The sequence below is a fragment of the Penicillium hordei genome, assembly GCF_028827395.1.
Source record: "Penicillium hordei strain IBT 12815 chromosome Unknown utg000003l_segment0_segment0, whole genome shotgun sequence".
NCBI classification, from domain to species: Eukaryota; Fungi; Ascomycota; class Eurotiomycetes; order Eurotiales; family Aspergillaceae; genus Penicillium; species Penicillium hordei.
Genome location: NW_026623144.1, coordinates 3879696 through 3900926, shown reverse-complemented (window position 1 = coordinate 3900926; position 21231 = coordinate 3879696). Strand labels below are relative to the sequence as shown.

Sequence of the window (21231 nt, the reverse complement as noted above, 5' to 3'; positions counted from 1 at the left end):
AAACATGAAGACCTTTGATATCGAGGCCAAAAAAGACCGCTGCCACAAATTTCTTTACTTGGCTGGACCAGTTATCCCAAGAGGCCGACCAACACTTGAACCCGACGCGAACGCTTGTCGGACATGCTCTTCCAAATGCAATACATTATCAATTCCTTTCCAAAATATAGAGTCAATCCGCAAAAGGCCAAGGTGGAGGCAAGGCAGAACATCAGCCTTCAGGCGCATATCCCGGCGCACTTTGTGTAAACAAGTGACCCATTTATCCGCCTCGCTCCTATCAACGGCGCTGGCAGCCATGTGCAGAATTTGGAAACAGATGGAGGAGAATGCAGTCGCACTCCAGGCTGGCCATAAGGCCTCCAGGTCCTCCGGGCGCAGCTCGTGAATAAACTCAGCCGCTGCCGAAATGCATGTTTCTGCTCGAATCCGGGCCTGCTCACGCGCCAATACATACTCGGTTTTATTCAAGTTTTCGGCAGTGGGCTGAAGGAAGGGTCTCAAAATGGCCCTACAGATACTCAGATGAACATAATGGTAATTCATCTCGAGTGTTCTTGCTAGTCCGGTTGGTCTGCCTTGGTGTGATGAATCATGATTTGAAGATCTGAAATCGGTCGATGGTGCTGATAATGGTCTGTGCCATAAGAAGAGATCTTCAAGCAGTGAACCAGTCAATGCGATGGTCTTCTCATAATCAGTAGATATGGTATTAATAGCACGAGCAGAACTAATACTAGTGAGTTATAGGTAAAGGCGAGATGGTGAGATACGGGTTGACTTACTATAATTGGGTTAGAACACGATCAAGCAAAGTGTCGAGTTCCGCTCGCTTCATGATATTCGTGTAGGCCTCAAGGTCAAGTCTACTGACAGAACAATCCTCGTCGCTTGGACTTGTCACCAGCCAGTTATCGTAATGCAGTAAAGGTGGCCGGCCAAGGCTCAATGCAAGCCACTTGTCTGTCGAATAAATGAAATAAGACAGACAGCGTCGCTGGGCAATTTGCCATGGAGATATTCGCCACGACTTTGGATCCAAATGCAGTCCAAGTGTATGAGCGCAAGCAATAAGAGTGGTGAGCTGGGTCCATTTGAAGCCACTATCCAATACAATTGGGTTTGGATAAGGTCGAATAGCCAAAAGAAGCATTGTCTGCACAATACAAATCTTCGGTGCATGTATCTCATGTGGAAGCGCTTTGTTGATAATATCGTACAGTGCCACAGCTGATGGCTTATCATATGCGAGATCAATGCACAGTTTTTCGTCGAATTTAGTGAAAGGCTCGACTATTAGGTATACGCTCGCAAGGAGGTATGGCGGGCTGGTGCTGGGGTTTAGTTGGCCTGGGGGGCCAAGTACTGGGTAATCTGGTGCGACGATTCTCTCAAATAGGTTAATTAGTCTGAGACCGATATCTCCCGGGACCAAAGTTTCGAGTTCCTGCCTCAATTCAACGACTGAAACGTTCTCACATCCATTTTCCTCCCTGCTGGCAGCAAATATTGAGGGCTTTGACAGTAGAAACTGCGTTGGGTCGGGCCCCGAGGATACGGATTGTATATTGAGATTTTTGAAATGAAAAGCCCCAGATGTGTCGTATTGATACCGACTCATCAGCAAAGGGTCCATATCTCCACTACTGCCGAGCAATTGTGGTGTCATTACACCTTGAGTATCAAGGCAAATCGATGAGCCACTCTCCTGCATAAGGATTGGCAAAGGGGCGGCTTGTGATGAACCTCCATCCTCCGAACGACCAGTCTCTGGCAGCCCAGGAGATGGATAGATAAAGCTCCCTGGAGTAAATCCAGTTGGCCATGTGCCATCTCCAAAGTCACCTGACAATGATACTCCGGTTTCTTGAAAGAAATCATGAAATCCCTCGGGTGCAGTAGTAGTCGAATGATCTACCCTATCATTATCAATCGACATCAAGATATCGTAGTGGACTGAGTCACCAACTGGTGAAACCTCATGCTGCTCTGAGCATGAGTTCATCTCAGCTTGTTGGGGGATTTGTTGGCTAACCACCTCGGGAAAAGGCTGTCGTGGCCTTAAGGTTGGCTGTAGGAATGTGCATTCTTTCCCATTAACCGTGCAAAGGTAACAGGGAGGTGCTCGATCAATGCGACAAGCTGCCTTCCTAGCTCGACAGGAATCACAAGCGCGGTTTCGTTTACTCATGTACCTACGAGCTCTGCCTGACATCCTTGCATTGGGAAAATTTTCATGGGTGCATGTGCTAGGCGCCAAACCCCGGGGTTAAAGAGGTAGATGTGCACAAGGATAGAGGACACAAGCAATGGCCCTATGCGTCACGTGATTTTGCATATCTCCTGAAGGTTCTTTGACAACTCTCTGCCTTCAGCACTACAACATACTATGTATTATCTACGGAGGTCTTCCTATATCAGTGTAATTTATTATAATTCAATGCCTTATCAAGTTCTTGTATAAATAGGATTGATTTAGCTGGGGCTCGGGGAGAAAGAGAAGGAAGTACTCTTGATGTTTCACTCTATAACTAGAGAGAAGGAAATTTATACCCCGAATCTAGCAAACAAGCAATCCATCCATGAAAATAATCCATGGGAGATGGGATCATCCGACAAGGATTGTAATTGAAAGGGCGCACTAACCCCAACAGCGGCTTAGTGCGATATTGGCATTCGGAAGCGGAGATTTTCTCTCACTTTACCATTTACTCTTGGGGCGATCATGTTGATAATGGAGAACCTGCTGATTCCGTGCCTAGAGTCTGAGGGACCTTTGAAGCTTCTGTGGTTTGGTGGGTGTTATGACCAAACTGGTCAGTCGACGGACATAATGCGGCGTCCTATCCTTGACTTTCAAGGTTGGGGACTAAACGACTAGTTCATATAACCAAACTTTACTGTTTATTTGAGACACAGAATTACATATAAAACCGACCCTATAATAAACGAACCAATTCCTAGCTCATTCTACCTGGACAGGCCGCGACTGTGACTAATATGAATAAAAAATAAAAAATTAGGGTTATCGTGCTGATAACCTTGTCCCCGCATCTCCCGGGCCGAACTCGGGAAGTAAAAATGTTTGTCATAAATTCCTTGTGAACCCTTTTGGTGAATTCAAGACCAATAGTCGTGTATGGATGAGAAAGCAGAGACTCACGAAATTAGGACTTTCTAGTGAATAAGTAGGATATTAGAAAAACTCAACTCGAAACAAAATGGAAGGTTAGATCTACTGAACAATATATCCTAGCATCATCACCTCGCGGTCCACTCAAGGGAAATTGGAGCTTGAGCCAATTTTGTTTTTGCTTCTTATCTTTTTTTGCACATACTCTCCATTACTCTTCACTCTTGCCAAAGTGCACCTGCCGAAGGATTCGACTGGTATCTTCGATATATACAAAGCTCTGCGAGAGTCCCCTTTCAGGGTGATTGAAGTGCCCGAATGCATGTGGTACGCCGGGGTATCTCTTCATTGTGACATCGTTTCCGGCCCTTTGCATGAGCTGACCATAATACTCTCCTTCGTCTCTCTCAAGATCAAACTCTGCTGTGATGATGTGTGCCTTCGCGAGGCTTTTGAATGAAGGAGCAAGTACAGGTGTGCAGATCCAATCTTTTGTCAAGATTCTTTCTTGGGTAGCTAGAAAACCATTAGTACATGGCTCAGGGGAGTTGCAAAAGAGGGAACAGAGAAAAGAAAGACCTACCATCATCATCACCGAGCCAATACTTTAGGAACCATTGCTCTCTGCCCAGTGGTCCCCACGGGGCATCATGGTATAGCAAGACACTTTCATATGGACAGGTGGCCTCGTTCAGCTCCCGGGTTCTTATACAGTAGCGCATGTCTGTTGCTGGAACTATGATCAACTGAAGTTTCAGATCAATGCCCTCGTCGCGGGCGAAATGCGCCATTACTGCAGTCATTTGACCTCCAGCTGAAAGACCTCCAATAGAAACACTCGATGAATCAACATTGATACTAGAAGCATTGGCGATTGTCTGTCAAAATGTCTTGCGTTAATGAAGTGAGCCTTAAATGGCATTGAGTATTGTACTTACCCATTTCACAGCATCCCATGAATCGTAGATGCTGGTAGGATATGGGAACTCCGGAGCCAGTCGGTAGTCGACATCAATCACTTTAATTTGGGCTTTGTTGCACATGTGTCGGCACCAAGCAGCTTCAGAGTTGAGATTGCCAAGGACCCAACCACCTAGAGTCGATGAACAAGGGTTAGAAAGTCCATGCAGGAGAGCGGAAGTACGGCGCCATGAGTTGTGTACCTCCATGGAAGTTCAAATGAACAGGGAAAGGCCCTGGGCCTTCCGGTGTATAGACCCTGATCATGATCTTTCCAGCTGGCTGAGAGACTGGGATCTCTATGTCCTCAACATGGAAAACGGATGGACCTCGATGGTAGTCAGTACTTGTTGAAGACCCAAAATTCAAGAAATTATGCTCATGAATCTGACTTACCAGGACATGTTGGGTACGTGAAGCTGTATGTGGCGGGACTCTTGCGATATTCTTCAAGGGATAGCTCGTCAGCTCTCACCATGGAGCTGCCATGCTTCTCCCATAGTTCTACCCATTCGGAGTCCAATCCATTCAAGAGCTTGTCTGGTATAGACAAGCGCCCCTTCTTCTCTTCAACCACGACTGTTGTTTGTGCACAGGCCATTGCTATGTGTCAAAGCCACGATTAGGTTAGCGATAAAGAGGAATTGAGAAGGTAAAATGGTGTTCAATGGTCAATCTTAAGCGAGGAATCAAAGTTAATCAAATAAATCTGTGGCAGTGTTGATAAAGTTAGTCACCTACTCTTTGATACGCCTTGAACATAATTCAGGGCTCTGGTTGGCGGCATCGGCCATGTTATCGGCTCCGATCAAAGCGATAGGCATCCGGGCGGGGGGTTCTTCCTATCTGCGGATTCTATGTGGGCCATGCACCCCGGATTCATTCCCGATATCGAATCTTCCATTGACCGAGTTGGTTAAATTAAAACGCCGTTCCTCTAATTTGACGTAGCATAGACAAGTTAATATTTTCTCACACATCGCTTGACACACCACTTCGTATATTTACATCTTGTCTCGCCGAGATGGATTCTGTCACGGTCGATAATCGGAGAGACTATTCAGAAGAGGACCTGGACAAAGTTGATCACTCTCCTACTGGTCTCCATGCTGGGCTCCGCCGTATTCCTGACCAGTTCCCACGTGTCGCACTACTAATCCTAGTCGTCGAGGTATTCTACCCCACCCGCCACGTGTTGATGCCCACTTGTCCACTAACATCCACATATTAGCTTGGCGAACGGTTCACATATTTTGGCCTGAGCGGTCCCATGCAAAATTATATCAAGTACATGTTCATAAATGGATAGATCTTTTGGAACAGACATCTAACTTCTTTTTTTTCTCTAGTAACCCTTATGATCCTGGTTCCGATCTCCCTGGCGCACTAGGCAGAGGACAAGCAACCGCCTCGGCTCTTGGAAACTTCTTTAAATTTTGGGCCTATGCATCCACCATTATTGGCGCAATTATTGCAGGTAATACATCTTCCTGTGGGACTTTGTAGTGTTGCTGCTAATAGTCCACCAGATCAATATGTCGGCAAATTTAAAGCCATCACTATCTCTCTTGGAATTTACATGGTCGGGTTGACCATCCTGGTTGCCACCGCGACACCAGCTGGTCTTAAGAGTGATGCTGGATTTGGAGGGCTGGTGGCTGCAATGGTCATCATTGGCCTGGGAACAGGTGGAATTAAGGCTAACGTGACTCCCATGTGCGCCGAGCAATACCAAAATGCAGAGCCAGTTTTGAAGACCCTTAAATCGGGAGAGCGCGTGGTTGTTGATCCTGAATTGACCGTGCAGCGACTCTTCATGTGGTTTTACTGGGTCGTCAATGTTGGCGCCCTCTCCCCCTTGATTACAGTCAATGTTGAGGCAAAGCACTCTTTCTGGCTTGCCTACTTGATTCCATTGATGTAAGTTGGGGTATGAGACACGTATTTTAAACCCGCTAATATCCTCTAGCGCGATCGTTCTATCTGCTATCGTCTTTTTGTCTGGCCAGAAGCGATATGTTAAAATTCCTCCCCAGGGGTCTGCGATTCTAGATGCATGCAAGGTCTTGAACATTGTCCGAAAGGAGAAGCATTTTGAAGATGCAAAGCCATCGGCTCTGGAGGCTTCAGGCCGTTTGAGCAGGTATGCATTTGCATCTTCACCGCGTTACACTGATGCATATGTCACAGACGTCCGCCGAGGCTTCAGGAGCTGCAGAGTAAGTTGAAATCCAATACTCCCATAATGAGTTATACTTACACATATGATAGATGTTCATATTTTTCCCGTTCTATTTTGTTTGTTGGGTTCAGATTTGGAACAATCTTATCTCACAAGCTGGACAAATGGCTTTGCATGGAACGCCGAACGATCTCCTGCAAAACCTTGACCCCATCGCTTTGTGTATCTTTATCCCACTTCTTGACTGTGAGTATTGACATGATGAAACCAGAGGGAACAGAACATCCGCTAATGAACCTATCTTTAGTGGGAGTTTATCCAGTCCTTCGCAAGTTTAAGATCAACTTCAGCCCAGTCCTTCGGATCTTCGCCGGTTTCCTTCTTGTCTCGATTTCCATGGTCTACTCCAGCGTGCTACAGCATTACATTTATATCTCTCCACCAAAAAGTATACACGTGTGGATTCAAGCCCCTGCGTATATCTTTGTCGCATTCTCCGAAGCCTTTGTTATTGTTACTGGCCTGGAACTTGCCTTCACACATGCCCCGAAAAAGTAAGTCAAATTTCCCCATGATACCGTCCAACTGAAACTAACCACAACTTACTTTAGCCTCCGATCCTTTATTTCCGCACTATTCTGGCTTATGATTGGCATTGCAGCAGCGATCTGCATTGGTCTAAGCCCAGTGTCGCAAGATCCGTATATTCTTTGGATGTATGCATCTCTTGCAATTGTGGGTTTCGTGGCGGGGTGTCTGTTTTATCTTTGCTTTAGAAACAGTGACTCTCTTGATCTTGTTAACACTGGACTCGTTGAAGGAGTTCCAGTTGAAGGAAATGGGCAACATGTTACACATGTTGCTGATCATGGCAAACACAGCGAAGTATAGAAGTCGTCTTTTCAACTCAATAAACTATATAATAAATCTACTTTCACATATTATTCTTACAGCCGTATTTCTTAAATGACATGTTCATGTATATGTTTCTTCGAATAGATAGCTCCTCTAAGTCTCGGCCTTTACGACTCTCCATCCATTGTCGCGCCACTATGTACTTAGACGTCTCCCTTTTTGTATATCCTTTTCGGCATTTTTGTAACTGCATAAGATGCCAGAAGTGGAATTACATCATGCGTGCAGGAACTTAGTAGTTTCAACAAGAGCGACATGTTTTCCCTTTTTAATTTCAAGTACAAATGATTACCATATCTCGAAAGATTGTCCGAAATAGGACACCGCAAGTGTGGCAAATATTTCATGTCTAACATTTGCGAGCTATGTCATCTTGGTAACCATTTTCTCTAGTGCCATGGGCTTTTATCAACCGACCTCAGATATACAACCTTCCCATTACAGCCGAAGCTGGAATCACGGGCACCAATCACAATATATGCCGCCTGGATCCACATCTGAATGCCGCCAATCGGAGTAGCCACAGATCTATCTCCTCCGAGATAGGCGGTTGTCTACTCGTTAATCCCATCTAAATTGATATAAATTGAAACTTAGACACTAGATAAGCGATATCATATCAAATGAGTCAATGCGGGATTCTCACTAGAAAATTGAGAAATTTTGTTTCTTTTTCGTTTAAATTGAAGGGGCCCAAAACCTAGACGGATTGTGAGTCCTAGTCGTTTTAACTGAGTTTCTCAACACCGATCTAGTCATAATGAAGAGTGAATCTGTGGTAATTATTGGGTGCGAGATCAAAGAAATCTCCCACAGTTCACATATATGAACTAACATTCTTTTTTGAAGTGCTGGCATCATTGGATTGAATGTTGCCCTGGTCCTTGCTGAGCAAGGGTATGCCAGTCAAACAACCATCATAGCCGAGCACCTCCCTGGTGATACATCCATAAACTATACTTCACCTTGGTAAGCCTTCTCACCCTTGACAGTGCTTGTATATTTATATATATATATATATATATATATATTTCGATGGTACTAACACGATCTAGGGCTGGTGCGAACTTCTCTGCTCTTTCTGCAAGCGATAAGAATGCCTTACGATGGGATCAACTCGGGTACAAGCACCTCCTCAAACTTGCTGCACAAGACGGGATAAAGGCATTTGTTCGAGAAACCCCTTCTACTGAGTACTGGGATGAAATGCCGTCGCGCACGAAGCTCAATTCTATGGCTAGTTATCTAAAGGATGTGAGTCGATTACCAAGAAATGGTCGTTTGCCTGGTCCGATTTAGATTGCTGATATAGAAAATCTACAGTACAAAGAGATTCCCCAACAAGACCTCCCAGAAGGTGTTGCATGTGGTGTCAAATTCACCACAGTAACTCTGAATGCCCCGTTGCATATTCGCTATCTTCTTCAAAGACTCAGACAACAGTACGGAGTGCGGGTCATCCGCAAAAGGATCCCGGGTGTCACCTCGGGCTTTCTCAGCAAGGATACAAAGGTAGTATTTAACTGCACCGGTAATGCTGCTCGTACCCTGCAGGGAGTCGAGGACCCTAAGTGCTACCCCACCAGAGGTCAAATTCTGCTAGCCAAGGCAACACATATCAACCAAAACGTGATGAGACACGGCAAGGACTATGAGACATACATTATCCCACGACCACACTCGAAGGGTAATGTCATTCTCGGTGGATATATGCAGAAGGGGGTCAGGTGAGTCAAATAGATTTAAAGGTTTTCTGCTATTTTGGCAATGTGCTTCAAGGACTAACTGTTATAGCTTGCCTGATACACTTGGGGATGAAACTGAGTCTATATTGTCCCGGACTAAGGCGATGCTACCCGAGCTCGAGTCGCCCGACACAGAGATCCTCGCAGCATTTGCAGGCTTGCGTCCATCACGAGAGGGAGGTGCCCGAGTTGAAAGTGAAGTCGTGCAGGTCGATGGTTCGGACCGAAAGGGTCTCGTCGTTCATAATTACGGTGCTGGAGGAACGGGATTCCAGGCTGGATATGGAATGGCAGTTGACGCGGTCGGATGCGCATTAGGTGAGCTCGAAAAACTTCAGGTCATCAAATCATCTCTCTAGGACTAATGTTCTGGGGCTGATGTAAAATTGGTTGGTATAAGATCAAAAGTACTTTTTTATGTACTATATCACAATTTCGCATGTTCGATAAATTGAGTTTCGATTCATAATTAACATAAGAGGTTTAGAGCTGACGGCATAGTAAATCCATAGCTTCGTCTCTCATCCTCTAGAATGGATTGGATTTGGTCAGAACAATCAAGTTATAAATCGTCTAAGAGCCAAAGAGGGAACTCACATGCCGAAAAACCTCTTGAATGCACCCCATCCAGGATAAGTATCTGGGTCACCAGCCTTTCGGGTCATAAAACTATGATCTTCAGTGGCACAAGTTGGCTCTCCCTCGGCGTTCATGGGTTTAGCATCGGTACCAACCAAGTTCTCACGCTGAATGAACTTATTTTGCCCACGCGTCTTCTGATCTTGTAAAGCAAGGAAGTCGCCCATTGTTGATCTGGGATTAGTAGCCTGTAATATGAGAATTAGGACTAGTTAAAGCATGGTATGAAGCTGTGCCAATACTGAACCACATACCACGGAGTGACCCAATCCTTCTTCTTTGCCACCTAACCAGAGCCTGTCACCCCATCCTTCTCCACCGCCCACATTGTTGGCGGGGGTGGGTTCGGCACTGCTGCCTCCGGCTACAGCAGTGGTTTGGCGGTTGAAGCTACTATCACCGCCCATTTTGATGTTGTGGTTAGTTTGACCTGGATAAGAGGATTAGCAAAATAATCGATATTGGGAGCTAGGAGACGCTCCACGTCATTAATTTACGAGAGAAGTGGATGGTACAAAGTCGGCATTGGAATAATAGCTTTGCACACTCACAATTTATTGAGGAAATTCCGTTCGGTGGTTGCAGCTCTTCTTGAATTTATACAGATAGTGGGTATTTAAACTGAAGTCGAATTCGTTTACTTGGATTTATATATGGCCTTGGCCTAATCCTTGCCACGACCCCGGATGAAGTCATGATGAGTATACATCGCTCCCTGTGATTGGTTCCCTATCTTAGTAAGAACATGCAACAATAGCAAGTGCAGACTTGGCAGAGTCATGTGTAGTGTTTATATATCCAATATTGGTTTGTGTCTCTCGCCACCTACAATAACAATTGCTTTATCTGCAGGCACCAGATCGCACCATCATCATTGCGCTCAGGTATCTGAGAAACGGCTGTGGAATTGATCCGTTACTTTCCGCAACCCAAAAAAATTAACATCATAGAGCCACTTGACATATTTTTGTACTGAAATATTGCTTAGGCACTTTGGACCTTTTTTTTTCTTTGTTCCCGTGAAACTGTATAGATGACCTCATCAGCCAAAGTGGTCCATCGCCGATATTATTATCAATCTTCTTGAAATCCAAATTCTATGTTAATCTGTGATAATCAACTACAGTTCTTAACAGAAGGCACCGCCGGTCACATTTGCTTGGATATCTACCACTTTCATGCTCACTTCTTTTCCGCAGATGGTGCAGACTCGAGGGTTAGGTGGATATCATAGCACCACGAGTGTACCTTTTTTTTTTATTGTAACCCGCCAGATCTGAGGTAGTGATAAGCAATAGTACGCCAATTAGTGTAGAATGAATAAAGGCTCTAGAACCTGCATCGGTCTTGAATGTTGCTAATAGACTTCTTTATCTAGAGTTTATGAAGCTCACCCTAGCCATCCCACAAATTGATTGGGTATTAGGCCCAGACCCGGCCCATTACATCCTGTAGGGCTTCCTCCATGCCCACCATCTATTGCGTCGGCCTAATAGGAGCCCATTTCTTGCTTAATAGTGCAAATAGCCCTACTTTCCTCACTATATAATAGATGCATTGTTGTAAGTATTTCTTTTGATAGTCTCCTTGGGTATTCTTTTTAGACATCCTTTCTTTATGTATGTCCCCTCGTTATTGGTATTGGAACATAGTGAGCCTTGCTTTCTACTATCATAACATGCGACTAGGATATCTATTACTTTGGAATTTGATGCATATTTACTTGAGTTGATTCAGAAAGGCAATCCTGCCCTCCAGCTTCCAGTGTAACGGCTCACTTCTTGCGAGGGTGCTCTAGATCATACCGAACCACCCTGAAAGTTGGCCAGATCTGCAACAAGACAGCGCCAACCATCATGCACCCCGCAAATACCTGAGCATGCAAAAACTCTGCGGTATCAAGATTTACCAAAGCACCTGCAATGGGAGTTCCAGCAAGCGCGCCAAAAGATGATATCCCCCACATCATGCCCAAACGAGTCCCCAAAAAGCTCGAATCTTGACAAAAGATCGGATGTGCCACAATAGAAGTTGGCGCCGTAACCAAAACACCACTGAGAGCTCCCCAGTAGCATGCCCAGACAACAAACCCAGCCATACCCGTAGCCGCAATCCAAGTGAACATAGCAATCGCCGACGCAGTCACAGAGAATATCAGGATCCCAATGGGCTTGATATATGCGACAAGTAGATATGGAACGACACGACCAATGACCGAGGTGCCGTTGACGATAGCAACCATATAAAAGCTGAAGTCGGTGGTGGTATGCACCACCGTGCGGGCATAGGAGGCGATATAGAAAATCGGCACGTAGTATGCGAGCATGACACACGTGAGTGAGAGCGAGAACGTCATAAACGATGGCTCGCGGAAGGCTTTCCAGTCGATAAGACTTCTTGCATGGGCCCTTTGGCCGGGTTGCCGACATAGAATTAGACACGCCACAATAGCAAGAAATAGGCTGATGAAGCCGATGCAGCGCACTGCCCATGGGAACCCGATCCTTGGCTGCAGTTGGCGGAACATGATTGGGAAAATGACGGCCCCCACGCTAGACCCAATTGAAGCACAGCCGATGGCGATTGGGCGTTTCGTGGTGAAACTCGTGGAGATGACCACGAGGGCTGGGATGTAGGAAATGCCGCCTCCCATTCCGACGCAAAATCCTTGCGCGAGCAATACCTATCCTTGTCAGAAGATTGGGTTCCTCCAATGTTGGATTGTAGATTTACCTGATAGTACGAAGTGGCGAGACTCGTCATCATCATTCCGAATACAGTTAAGAAACTTCCGGATATAATGAGAGGGCGCAAGTATCCAACATCGACTAATGGCCCTGTAGCAAGACCCACCATTGGGATTAGAGTGGCCTGAATACTGCCCACCCATGAGATTGCGGATGGTGTCTCATTTGGTAGAAGCTCTGTCTGGTAATACTCTTGAAAAGCGCCATAGGTTGTTAGCAGGCCCCTGCAACATACATTAGCTTGATATATGCTTAATATAGCAACGATTTAAACCCACCAAGAGTTCACAAAAACACAGAATCCTGCAAGGACATTTATCCATGCATCAAGGCCCCCATTGACTCTTTTTTTGGGTTGTTCGTGTTCATGTTCATTTTCGGGCGCCAAGTTTCCTGATGCGGGCGGTGGATGTGGTTGGGCACCATGTATATCCTCCGTTGAAGCCATTTTGATATATATTTTGCCATGATGTATCAAAAGAGGAACATCCACGGGTTATAGCAGTTATAAAAAAAGAGAACCCTTGTCCCCAACTCTCCACTGTGGGGAAAACTGGGGTTTCTATTAGTCACGAGCTTCTTCGGTTCGACCGGCACTGGGTAACCGAGCGCTACCGATTTGGTTGGTTGTTAGGAATGGATGAATTATTGTGCAGCTACTCCAAATGGGACGGAAAACTCCGATATTCCAAATGGCGAGCTTGGAATGGTCTTCACGATATCTTGGGCATTGCATATCATATCCTTCCGCTTCCGGAATACATATCGTAATCGTTCCTCTTGGGGTTCGCTTGGTGATTTAACTCTGTACATCTACATATTGTATTATAAGATCCTCGCTTTCGCATTTCAATCATACTGTAAATATTTATTTAGTATAACCGTCTTGTTCTCGGGGAATTTCTTGGCTGCATGCTCTGATTGAGTGTCAGTTGACGTGAGACTGGACCAATCAAATTCACATCCAGGGAAAAACTCCTACAAATTGACAATCTTCGTTCTATATGAGCAATTGAGAGGTTTTGGCGTCTTCGACCTTACCATCGCCAGTTTACATCGTGGCATTTTCTAAGTGATTGCACACAAGATTGTCGCTCAATACGTTCTGTGAGTATGTATTGATTCCCTAAGAATGTCTGTTGATGATAGCACAAATACCTGCTCTGTAGCTGTCAGTGCCGCCGATATATAAAGAGACGTCAGATATCTATAGATGGATCTATTGTTTAATCACGTCAGCGCACTCCGCTTCCACATCCATCTACTACGCCCCCAAAATAGTCACATCATATTCGCAAGACGGCGGTATCCTAGTCCCATCCCAACTTGTAAATTGCTGGAGATCTCCGCTTGTTAGGGGATTCCTCATCTTGCTCGGTCTTGCACCTTTCACGGCAGCCTCGAGGTGATCCCTATATCGGAACACCCTCTCCACATTGAATTGTGCCTTCTGTACTCCATCTAGTATAAACGGAGTTTGCAGATCCAAAGCTCGACCATTTGGAAGACATCAGATCTCACATTCATGGAACATCCCGTCTTTTCGGACTTACCAGGACAAATGGAGAAAATGGCTTTTCCCTAAAATGTATAGCGTAAACAAAGAACATGCCCGTGTGCTACCCAATGTAGTCAATTATAAATAGGTAGTGAGATTGACTAAAGCTGGCTCTTATGAATAGGTAAATTACAGAGGAGAATCTATACAGTCTAGAGGCATAACTATTATAGCTACTAGCTACTAGGGGAGGAAGAAGAAGCAGAATCCTTGTGTATCCAATCTAGGAAAAGCAGGGTATTTGTACCTTGAATCTGACAAACGAGCCGCCCAGTCTGCAAGCAAACAACGGGAGATGGGATCAATAACAACTTTTGGAGTTCTATTTTATGCCTTTACATAACCACCTAGCAATCCTTTCACTTCACAGTCAGGTTTCTATTTCTTCTCGTCCACCTTTCTGACATGATCGCCTTATCATCTTTCCATCATGGCGAAAACTGCTGCTACCGCCAAAACAACCAGTACACGAATGAAATAAAGCCGTGTAACCAGCTATTCAAGGTTAACTGTATCCGAGAAGCAGGTACCTCTAAACTTTGCCAGGGGTGTTTCAGAGCTCGCGATAAATGTGAATTGGTATATATCTCTTGGGTCTTCGGTGTCGTCGCAATCGCGTTATACATTTACTTGGGATTTCTTTTTCCGGCTCTATGAAGGTATCCGGGGCCATGCTTTCGGGTTTCTCGCGGTGTTGAAGTAAGTTTCGGACTTCTTGTTGAGTGAAGAGGATTCATACGGCTAACTAGCTCTCATCTATAGAAGACATTATCGACGTTTGGATAGTGGACTCAAGTCATGTACCATACCAGACTGGGAGGATCAGGGACTTCGCAGACAACCCATCTCGAGTTCGATAAAGACATGGTGTACAGCTACCAACATCTAGACAAGCTGACCCGCATACATCGTCTAATCAACGATGACACTTGGCACCATGTAATGAACTGGTCGAGATTCACGCAATACGGCATGCTAGCGGAGTACAACGGCGTAGATAACCAATGGATCCCAAAGCAACAAACACATTACATCCGGATCAACTAATCTGCCACCAAAGCCACATTACGAAGCCCTGCCGATCCTTCTCTAGAAGACGACGACATCAACGACAACTCCTTGTTAGATGATGATCCTTCAGTGTCCACGTCGACTGATTATAATATCAAAAGTGGCAGCTACCGACAGAGGCACGAAGTCTTGGAAGGAGAGAGAGGCGGCGCCGTACGCTCGAGGATTCAAATCGGGTTCACAAATTACCCTGCTGATATTGAAGCTGTTGCCAGTATTGTGCTGAAAGTCAATATGTCGAAGGAGTTCCTTACAGTATTGTGCGGACAACCCTCACGCATCGACTTAGCCTTCAGGTGCTTCCTCGTCACGTACTACTTGCAAAGGGAGAAGAGATCTCCGAGGAACACCGGGGAGATATTGCGGTAGAGAATATCCAAAAAAGACACCGTAGAAGAATCTCATATATAATGCCTGTTATCTCATCTCTAGCTAAACGGATCGGATTACTGAAATACATCGTCAAGGACAGAAGCCATAAGGGGCCTATTATGCTTGTTCTAAAATCCATAAGAAGCAAAGGTGTAACCAATGTCATAATTCCAGAAAGCATCGTTTGCTATGGGCGGCAATGTACGTATATGTAATGCTGGCGGACTTTTGCATCTGAGCCACCAATCGAGGCTACAAAGCAGGTGGGATATCAAATTGCAAGTGAGGGAAACAGGAGTCTGTTCATGTCATGAATGCAGAAAGAAAATCGTAAAAAAAAACAATGATAATAAAACCTCCCAAAAAAGTCATTACCCAATGAGACTCCCAACGAGACATTTCATCACTCATCCTCAAACTGGTCTGCCCAAGTTCCAGTTATGGGTGAAAATGTAGAGTCTAATTTATCCATCGCTGATTGTGGCTTGGAAGCCGCAGGAGCACTTTCGGTTTCAGTTTTGGGCTCGACTTTAGTCTCAGTCTTAGCCTTAGTCTCCGGCGTGGGAGCAGGTTTAGTCTCAGTCTTCTTCATCTCAGTCTTCTTGGGTGCCTCAGGCAAAGCCGGGAATGCACTCTTATCATCCAGCCCCAGTGCAGCAGGGCTCTCTGTTGCAAATATACTGTCAGATAAGCCCTTGCGTCGCCGATCTCCCTGTGGGGTACGCGGTGACCCACGGTCACGGCCACCTCGACCACCGCGTCCACGACCGCGGTTGCCACCAGAGTGATCTGCAGCCTCTTCTGAACGGGCATCTTCGAAGTCTCGTCGCACGGCGCCAGACACACCACCATGCATACCGCGTCGGAATTGACTGCCACCACCACGGGGGTCATAATCTTCCTCGCGTTTCTGCGAGTCCCACTCACGCCCCGTCTGGGCCTTAAGTTTCCGCTGTCTGTTTTTCTCACGTTCACTATCCATTACGCGGCGGTGCGCGAGTTCCTCGCGACGTTTCTTCGCTGCCTCCTGCTCGCGCTCCATGAACGAAGCCTGATCAGCTTCGGCGCGGGCGTGAGCAGCAGCCTTCTTTACGGCGTTCTCCTTGGCTGCAGCAATTCGTTTCGATAGTTCCTCTTCCGTGAGTTTAGGCTGGAAGTAAACAGTCAGCTTGATACCCTCGTTATATTGCTAATGGCAGGACAACACACCTTTCTCAGGCCACCAGTGGCACTCCGATCACCACGAACAGCCGGGACACGCTGGGCCTCGGCTCCATTCGCATTCAGATCTTCACCATTACCCTCTTCAATCGGATCGGTCTGCTCTTTGGGCTCTTTAGTCTCAACGGGTTTCTCGGGCTTCTCAGGCTTCGATTTCAAAGAACCAGCCTCGCGCGCATCGGCAGCAGGCGCATTGACAGGGTTCTTCTTGCGCGGAGAGCTTTCTGACCGCTTTTGCTCTGACTCCCGTCCACCGCGCCCTCCTTTACCCCGACCCCGTCGTCCCCGGCCTCGTTCACCGCCACGGCCCCGCTGCGGAGTCTCCCCACGTGGAATCGGCTGCTCGGGAGCTGGCTTCTCGGGTACCTGTACCTCCTGTGGCTCTGGCTCTGGCTCTGGATCGGGAGTAATGACCTCTGTCTGCGCCTGCTGTTCTTCTGTGGATATCGGGATAATCTCATCGTCGAATAGGTCGTCGGCGCCGCGAGTCTGTGCGAACTGGTCCATCCCTGGGTCTGTCATTGCGATTGGAACTGGAGAAGTACACTGGTAGGTCGGACGGGTCACGGGTAGGCTGTGAAATCGAAACTCGAGAGTGCGCGGGATTCTTGCTGCTATATACGCGATACGAGGGGTAGCTTCGATGGGGTGCTTCAAATGGTGATCCGTGCGCAGGATAGTGGGGGTAGTAATATATTGTCGTCTTTCAAAATTTGCAATGGTTCATATAAAAGTCATATATAAGCGAGAAAGGATTAGCGGAATTATAGAGGTTCCAAAGCTCAACTGATCTGCAATCCAGCCGGGGCAGGCTGCGAGGCGGTCTGCCATTGCTCCGGAGCACATTGTTTTTGCCGATGAATTCCGTCTATTTTCTGCCGATATGACCTCCTTCCAAGGTTGTTTAACTACATCCTCTTTGTACATGAGCGGAATGGGATTGATCAAGTCTAACAACAGTTCGATGGAATTTAGAGGTAGACGGAATTGGTCCTATACATAAAAAGTGGCAAGCAGGCCTAAACACACTGCCAAGCGTTCTCATCGGTGTAGTTTCCAGGACCCTTAAACACATTGCGTCGAGGCCAGCGGCAGTGCTTACGCCTGTACTCGACCTTAGAGCCAGGCCCGTTGGAGAACTTAGCACCACGAACAGTCTCTGGTGCCTTGCCTTCCTCGACCCACTGCACCATTGCCATAAGAACATTATCCTCGGGATTGGTCCCATCGTAAGTCTCTATTCCCTGACCGATACCATAGGCACCATCGCCCCCACCGCAATGGGCCATACCGCTAATTTGGAAGAAGCGGTAGAACTCATCCAACTTATTGGGCGGTAGTTTCATGGTATTTGACACGTGAGAATAGTACATCTTAGAGTCTTCGGAGCTAATCAGCGGATCTTGAAGGCCATGGTAATGCAGGATTTTGCCGCCGGTCTTTTTGAATGGAGAGATATCGCCTTCCCACGTTTGTATGTTGTACGGATTTTGAGCGAGAGCTACAGCAGCATCTTTCAATGTGAAGTTGGCCCCGCTCCAGGACGGGTTGTTGTAAACGACGTAACGGTACCAGTCTTCGCTGTATGAGAACGGTGCGCCACTGTACATTATAGGCGCGGCGAGGATCTCGGAGCCAGGCTGCATGCGGGGGTACAACAGGGTGCCATTGATTCCATAAAATGGCGATAGCACTTGCTGGACTGTGTTCACTTGGGCGCTTGTAAGGCAGCTTGTTTTATTTGAGGCACTGGGGTCACAAGTCAATGTTTCCAGGACAGGGCGACAGAGATCGGGATCTTCGATGATTCCATCTTCGACACCATCAATAGCATCACATTGGTGGAGGATCTCTTCGTGGGCAATATTCCATTCATCCGTAGACAGAAATGTGTCGGAAGTTGGCGAGCCAGTTATAGTGTAGAAACGTGCGCTCCATGAAAACAGGTTGATTAAGTTTATGGCGGGGGCACCGGCAACGACCCCATCAAAGTCGTTGGGGTATTTTTGAACTGACTTCCAACCTTGGCGGCCACCGGTCGAGCATCCGAGGTAGTAGCTCTTCTTGAAGCCCTCATCGTAGAATTTTTTGGTAAGCTCCTTGCCGATTACAACTCCAGTGTGAACGGAACGGTATGCATAATCTTTGACTACCTCAGGTTTGTGGTAGAAAGGCTTTCCTGAGGTACCATTGTGTCCGTTGTTAGCTCCGACAGCGGCAAACCCTAGCTGTGCGGTGTATGCGAGGTCATAATATTGAATGCCTGCGTTGAGGTTAGCTTGTCGCAAGATGCTAGGTTTGGAAACAACCCTTACACCCAGAGATGCCACCATTTCCGGTGCTCAAAAAACGACCCTTATATTCACGAGGGAACCAAGCCTCTAGCGTGATCTCGCTGCTATTTGAGGTTGACACGGCCATGGCGACTCGGCACAGGTCTACCGAGACGGCCTGGTTCGATCTACCACAGCTAGGCGGATTGTCTACCAACGATAGGTTGGTGCCTCCCTGCACAAACTCGGCAAAGTTGACTTTGACATTGGGAATGTCAATGTGATCACCGAAATTGATACATTTTGATTGAAAGGCATCTTGGCTAGCCAGGGCAAGCGAGCCCATGACTGCCAACAAAGGCAATGCATGAAGACGAGTCATATTGGGGAGAGACCGTGGAAAATGCTCAGGCTGCGATATCTGCAGAGCGGCGGCCTTTAATAGCTGGCTATTTGCTCCGAGGTATGTTTCCTACTTTCATGGTGGCTGTATCATTGGTATCATATACAGACCTTGAGACGGCAAATGTAAGGATAAGAAATACCCGAAGGGCCAGTCCTGCAGATCCATGACGAAAGGACTGAAACGTCCGAAGTTTAGCCGGGTACCTAGTAAGTGGGGCAAGAGCGAATGAGCAATGCCGTAAGGCGGAGAGAATAACGTATTTCACCACCGAGCCGCCCACACCACCAAGCCGCCCACCCCAAAACACATAGTAAATGCGATAAATTACAGCTTGATTTCTCAACAACAGCAGTTTATATAGAGATTTCGTTATAGGCTAATGCTTTTTACGTAATTTCTAGCTTTTCTAGGGAGTTTGGGAAATATATATAACCTTGTGATTGCGATATATATATATTTCTGGCTTTTTACACTGTAAATTTTAATACCGTAATAATGTACCCCTTCGATTTTCTTAATATTGATATATAGTATTGCAAATGAAATCAGTAAAACGCGTGGTTGTTAAGATATAGGGTTATAAAATATCACGTTTACTATGTGTTTTGGGGTGGGCGGCTTGGTGGTGTGGGCGGCTCGGTGGTGAAATACGTTAGCAAATAACCCGGCTGACCAAGCAACGAAAGGGCGAAGTAACTTAGACGAAACAGCGGGATGATGACAAGGAGAAGCCGGAAATGCCAAACGGAAATCTTATTTCCTTCGAGTCAGGAGAAATCCGGGGATCTCCACAAATGCGGAGAACACCCCCTATTTCGGTCCAAGGCTGTTGGAATCGGCACTTCTGAGTGATTGTATCTTGTGATGTACCTACAGACGTGTAGATATTAATTCAAGGTAATGTAATAGAGACTAACCTTGAAGGTGTTTGCACTTTGCCATACTCCTTTAATCTAGATAGTAAATATGTCTCGCGTCTTGTTCCTTTAGATCTCCACATGGGGACTGCTACTCCTGCTCTGCACTTCATTGTAATTTGTAGATCTCTGACACCGGCATGGTCCGAGAGATCCTTTGTTAAAGGTTTACCCGGTCTCCTGAGTTCTAGATTTTGCTTATCCGCATGCTTTCGATGGCCGGAGCGCCATGACGAAAAAGACCAAATTTACAGCTGATTTCTCCATCGTTACCAGTTGTTTGAACAATTGTTAGAGAGACTCGTTCTTTAAATATTGGGAGGTTCATCAATCATGGTGGTCGTTTTGAAGCCACACCATTGTGACGCAAAGGCTGTTGGCAAGACAGATTCTGTAGTAGGAGAATATGGGTACATGTAGGCCGCAGCGAAAGGGTCAAAGAATTTAGTTACAGCCAACCATTGGTTGTACAAGATGGTCAACTAATATGCATGATCTGCAGTAGCAAGCAATATATATAGGTAAACGGTGGGAAATAGTATACTAACCGATATCGATTTAGCTCTTACTGAAGGGCTCGCAGCCTGTCACCTTGGATCACCAACGTCTCACAAAGAGAATGTAGCTCGTTTGTGAAAACGGCGAGCTTCTGTTAAGTCTCGTGTGTCCTATCTTTTACCCACTCTGCCTGTTCGTGTGCAACCTGGGCTTACTCTAAGGTTGGTGTGTCTGGTAGAATCGTACGCAGCACGCTGTCCCAAGCCGGTAATTCCGTTTCCACCTGCTTCTTGAGCTCGTTCATCTCTTTCTCCAGTACAACCACTTTGTGTGTAGAGGTTTCGAGATCCTTCTCAAAGACCTCAATTATTCGGACAGTCATCCACATCCGGAACTTGGCAATAGAGTGCTGGATCCATGCTGCTGCCAACGAGATAAGAGGGACGCCAATCATCGGCAAAACAACAATGGACATTTGTTCGTTCATGATGGAAATTCTGGAGCAATGGAAATGAGTAGGTGATAAAGTGATTGAGGGCTTGAATTAAAGGTGATGAAGGAATATAACTGGAAAGACCTACCCAGCCCTTTCCT

The 21231-nt window shown here is 46.3% G+C and overlaps 9 protein-coding genes across 9 annotated transcripts; 2 read left to right on the top strand and 7 right to left on the bottom strand.

Annotated features, from left to right (window-relative positions):
- Window positions 1–54: 54 nt before the first annotated feature.
- Window positions 55–2215, bottom strand: N7537_006686 (uncharacterized protein; the record flags this gene model as incomplete). The annotated part of the gene is made up of 2 exons (XM_056897743.1): window positions 55–730; window positions 786–2215. The coding sequence occupies 2 exons, from the start codon at window positions 2213–2215 to the stop codon at window positions 55–57; spliced, it is 2106 nt and encodes a 701-aa protein (XP_056753528.1).
- Window positions 2216–3344: 1129 nt separating this feature from the next.
- On the bottom strand, window positions 3345–4694 carry N7537_006685 (alpha/beta hydrolase; the record flags this gene model as incomplete). The annotated part of the gene is made up of 5 exons (XM_056897742.1): window positions 3345–3649; window positions 3717–4011; window positions 4072–4226; window positions 4297–4422; window positions 4490–4694. The coding sequence occupies 5 exons, from the start codon at window positions 4692–4694 to the stop codon at window positions 3345–3347; spliced, it is 1086 nt and encodes a 361-aa protein (XP_056753527.1).
- Window positions 4695–5117: 423 nt separating this feature from the next.
- Window positions 5118–7166, top strand: N7537_006684 (uncharacterized protein; the record flags this gene model as incomplete). Its single annotated transcript, XM_056897741.1, has 8 exons — window positions 5118–5264; window positions 5325–5380; window positions 5443–5570; window positions 5623–6013; window positions 6063–6312; window positions 6365–6521; window positions 6583–6829; window positions 6887–7166. The coding sequence occupies 8 exons, from the start codon at window positions 5118–5120 to the stop codon at window positions 7164–7166; spliced, it is 1656 nt and encodes a 551-aa protein (XP_056753526.1).
- Window positions 7167–7950: 784 nt separating this feature from the next.
- On the top strand, window positions 7951–9294 carry N7537_006683 (FAD-dependent oxidoreductase; the record flags this gene model as incomplete). Its single annotated transcript, XM_056897740.1, has 5 exons — window positions 7951–7979; window positions 8040–8159; window positions 8246–8444; window positions 8490–8917; window positions 8985–9294. 5 exons carry the CDS (start codon window positions 7951–7953, stop codon window positions 9292–9294), a joined length of 1086 nt encoding a protein of 361 aa, XP_056753525.1.
- Window positions 9295–9528: 234 nt separating this feature from the next.
- On the bottom strand, window positions 9529–9981 carry N7537_006682 (uncharacterized protein; the record flags this gene model as incomplete). Its single annotated transcript, XM_056897739.1, has 2 exons — window positions 9529–9762; window positions 9829–9981. The coding sequence occupies 2 exons, from the start codon at window positions 9979–9981 to the stop codon at window positions 9529–9531; spliced, it is 387 nt and encodes a 128-aa protein (XP_056753524.1).
- A 1367-nt stretch (window positions 9982–11348) lies between these two features.
- N7537_006681 (uncharacterized protein) lies at window positions 11349–12769 on the bottom strand (the record flags this gene model as incomplete). The annotated part of the gene is made up of 3 exons (XM_056897738.1): window positions 11349–12257; window positions 12308–12545; window positions 12600–12769. 3 exons carry the CDS (start codon window positions 12767–12769, stop codon window positions 11349–11351), a joined length of 1317 nt encoding a protein of 438 aa, XP_056753523.1.
- A 2956-nt stretch (window positions 12770–15725) lies between these two features.
- N7537_006680 (uncharacterized protein) lies at window positions 15726–17065 on the bottom strand (the record flags this gene model as incomplete). The annotated part of the gene is made up of 2 exons (XM_056897737.1): window positions 15726–16472; window positions 16532–17065. The coding sequence occupies 2 exons, from the start codon at window positions 17063–17065 to the stop codon at window positions 15726–15728; spliced, it is 1281 nt and encodes a 426-aa protein (XP_056753522.1).
- A 497-nt stretch (window positions 17066–17562) lies between these two features.
- On the bottom strand, window positions 17563–19198 carry faeB-2 (putative feruloyl esterase; the record flags this gene model as incomplete). Its single annotated transcript, XM_056897736.1, has 2 exons — window positions 17563–18806; window positions 18859–19198. The coding sequence occupies 2 exons, from the start codon at window positions 19196–19198 to the stop codon at window positions 17563–17565; spliced, it is 1584 nt and encodes a 527-aa protein (XP_056753521.1).
- A 1650-nt stretch (window positions 19199–20848) lies between these two features.
- N7537_006678 (uncharacterized protein) lies at window positions 20849–21124 on the bottom strand (the record flags this gene model as incomplete). The annotated part of the gene is made up of 1 exon (XM_056897735.1): window positions 20849–21124. The coding sequence occupies one exon, from the start codon at window positions 21122–21124 to the stop codon at window positions 20849–20851; it is 276 nt and encodes a 91-aa protein (XP_056753520.1).
- Between the last annotated feature and the right edge of the window lie 107 nt (window positions 21125–21231).